At 37.6% G+C, this 3673-nt stretch overlaps 1 protein-coding gene across 1 annotated transcript in view; it reads left to right on the forward strand.

The window, feature by feature from the left end:
- Window positions 1–3603, forward strand: part of LOC119585085 — a gene marked incomplete in the record, with an annotated part of 26313 nt that extends 22710 nt beyond the window's left edge. Inside the window, 1 exon segment of the mRNA XM_037933705.1 lies at window positions 1–3603. Coding sequence (XP_037789633.1) covers window positions 1–3406 — 3406 coding nt within the window.
- Between the last annotated feature and the right edge of the window lie 70 nt (window positions 3604–3673).

Here is a 3673-nt window from a genome sequence, read left to right on the forward strand (position 1 = left end):
TAAAGACCTAAAAAGATCATCCAAAGAGTTGCCTAGTACATACTTCAATACCTTGTTAAAAGATCTTAACTTTGATGAAACCTTTTTCCATTGTCCAGTGAAAGAACAACCTGAGAGTACATTTGCTGAACATCTTTCCAGTTCTCTGTTTTTTGGAGAAACTGCAGATACTTCTCTCATACATCCTGTGCAGGGTGCATTTTGTCACTCCAGAAGACAGGGAGATTGTACTAACAAATCGCCCAGTGAAAAGGAGTATGAGTTGAACAATATATCAGGAGATAAAAGTAAAGATTTACAAAATGTTGAAATAAAGCAAAGTGTGACCTGTCTGCTTGCAAATAATAATGCTATTACCAAGCAAAGTGTTTCTGAAACAAAGGCAATGGTCTTACCTTATACAAATAATGCTAACACTAAGCAAAGTGTGTCTGAAACAAGGGCAGTGGTCCTACCTTATACAGATAATGCTAACATGAAGCAAAGTGTATCTAAAACAATGGCTGTTGCCATTTTATGTAAAAGCAATGTTAACACTAAACTAAATGTGTCTGAGACATTGGCTGTGTCCCCTCTGGTAACAAGTAGTGATCTTACATCAAAGAAGCCAAATGTGAATGAAAGTTGTTCCAAGCTGATAAACGAAGACCTGTGTATTTTTGAAGAAGGCAGGGAGCTAAATAAATCAAAAAGAAAAGGTGATTTTTGTGATGGAAAAGTTAAGTTACCATCCAAATTAGAGTCAGAGAACATTTTACTCAATCCCAAGACAAGATGTTCTACCAACAGTAAACTGTTTGAGATAGTACAACATTCAAGTGCCTCTTCCCTGTCTGCAAACAATATTAAAGCAAGCACATTTTCAGAAAAGCTTGGTGCCACGCAGAACTGCAAACTAAAGGAAGTTAGCAAGAAGAGGAAACTATCAGATAGTGAACTCGAGGATACCAAAAGATCATTGAAAAGCACTAACCAGGCCAGTATGGAGGGAGTACATTTATTTGAGAAGGAAGATTTTTTTACAGTTGTTAAAACAGAGCAAAGCGAGACTTTGGGGAAGGTATGTCTTGAGAATAACCTTATTGTCAGTGTAAAGGAAGAGTGTATAAGTGAAAATGATGAGGAGATGCCCATTGTCTCATTAGATGATGATGATATTCAAATAATTGTCCCAGAAAAGAAATGCAAAGTGGAGAAAGATGATATCAGTGTACGATGTGATACAATAAAGAAAGAAAATAAGGTGGAAGATTTCTCTGCTGATATTGATTTAGGTTATGCTGCTCAAATTGAAGATGCAGAGCCTAAGATTAGAGCAGAAAATTTACCCATAAAAGGAAGTCTATCTTCCAATAACTGTGATATGTTACCTGAAAAAAGAGATTCTTACAGTAATGAGTCCAGTGAAACCGAAGAGGATAATTTTCTCACTTGTGGTATCCTGGATAACTCCATTCCACATGACAAAAAGTGTTATAGCCCGAGAATGAAAGTTTTTGTAGACTTTGAAGATAACTTTGAAGAAGGAGAAATACCCAGTTCGCTGAAAGTGTATTATGGCACAAGGAAAAGAAATTATGAAATTTGCAAGGATTTGAACATAGATTTTGATCTAAGTGAAAGTGCACGTAAAAACTCTGATGAACTCACTGCTAGTGTCTTAAGCCCAAGTCATGTGTCACGCACAGATACATTCACTTACAATCTTGGCTTTGGTTGCACAAAATTTAGTCCACAGCATGATGAAACTGATTCTGTTAAAGATGAAAGTGTGTCAGACTTAGGAGTGCAAGATTTTGATGACATCCCAAGTTTTCTGTCTGATAGTCCATCATCAGAAAGTTCTATATCACCTAGTGATTCCAACTCAGTCCAGTATTTTGGAAATATTAAATCCACTGGAGATGATTGGGAATCATCAGGTGTAGAAGGTGGTAAAGGGGATGAATCCAATATCGAAATTGGAGTTAGCAAGAGAGGTGTCATGTATCAAGCAAGTTTAGAACCAAAAGCAGAAGCTAGTGAAAGTGGATGGCCAGAAGAAGAGAGTTCAGGTAGTAGTGAATTTCATATGCAAAATAGTCCTCAACTTGAAAATACTTCTAGTGAGTCATCCTTGACCCATTCATTAAATTCCAAACAGAGTAATAGAATAGTACCCATACATGCTCTAACACAAATTCCCGATACAAAGCAAGAAAGTAGGTGTGATGTTGACACACCAACAGAAAAGCAGCTAAAGCGAGATGCCCATGTCTTGATACTGCCCAAAAATAACTCTTGTCACATTCCAGTAGTTCCTGCAGTACCCATTAAAAAAGCAGTCAGCAATGATCTACCCATTCCTATGTTAGGCTTTTCAACCTCGTCCTCAGGTACTTCTTATCATTCATTAAACCCAAGTACTACCAGTGTTGCTCTTAATCCATTGACTCATAGCAGTTTGGGTCAGAACATTTGCAGTAAAAATACAGAACTGACACAAGTAGGCCATGGTCATCAGGATCTAAGGCCACCCTTACATCATACTCCAATTCAGGCTCCAGGGAACTTGGTTAATTCAGAACCAAGTACATTGCCAAGTATCCCAGTATCTCAGGTATTTGATTGTACAAACAACAGCAGCATTTTTGGCTCTCCTCATATGCTTGGAATGGCCAATAGAAATCCAAACATTGATTACAAAATACCACAGCAGTCTACAAGACCAATCATTGTTCCACCTGCATTAGCCTCTTCCTACAAAAATGACTTCTTGCAAGAGAGAGAGATAAGTGGGGCTCCATACCAGGCTGTTTCACATAGGCAGCCATCTGAGAGAATCATTGCTGTAACGAGACAGACTTCAGCTGGGCCAGTAACACGGTTGCTAAGAGTCAGCACCCAGGCTGAGAGAGGCAGTGATGCCTTGCAAGATAAGAGCATTGTTGGTGAAAGATCTGGTAGCAAAGTCATAGACAAAAAGCCATCTGCAACACACTGTAACAGTGAAGAGAAAAAGCTTGATCTTCTTCAAAATAACATGATAAAAAAAGTAAAAATGGGTTCAAAGGGATCATTTTATCTAAGACCTTCTCCTGCACTGATGAATGCCATAGCAGAATTAAGGAGCAAAGGGAATTTGCCTGCTGAAAACAAGTCAAAGTTAGACAGATCCGATGTCATTGAATTGCCTGACGGTAGACCTATATCACCCCCCCTTCACATTCAGTCAAAAGTCATCCAGAAGAAGAGGAGGAGAAAGAGGAGACAAATGGACCTAAGAGAACGTCAGATAAAGAGACTGGCAAGGGAGAAAGTACAAGAGACAATGGAGAGAAGTAAAATAGAAGAGGATATCCCAGAAATGGTTGCTGTTTGCCTTGGAGGGAAGCTTCACATTTACCATAGAAAAGATGTTCACTGAAAAGGAATTTTACTTGTGTGTGAATAACTCTGTTGTATTTTATTCTTGATAGAAAAACATATTCACCTTAGATAAGTTCATTTATTGATTTATGAAGAGTATAGTGAGGAGTGATTATTGTGATTGAAATAATACAAGAATTTATAATTTTATTTAGAGGTTAGTGAACAGAATTTTTAATAAAATGAAAATACTCAGGAGTTATTTATTTATCAATACAGTGAAGTATTAAATACAGGAAAATAATCTTTTCCCTCTGGTCTTTAC

This window comes from Penaeus monodon, chromosome 19, assembly GCF_015228065.2.
Source record: "Penaeus monodon isolate SGIC_2016 chromosome 19, NSTDA_Pmon_1, whole genome shotgun sequence".
Lineage (NCBI taxonomy): Eukaryota > Metazoa > Arthropoda > Malacostraca > Decapoda > Penaeidae > Penaeus > Penaeus monodon.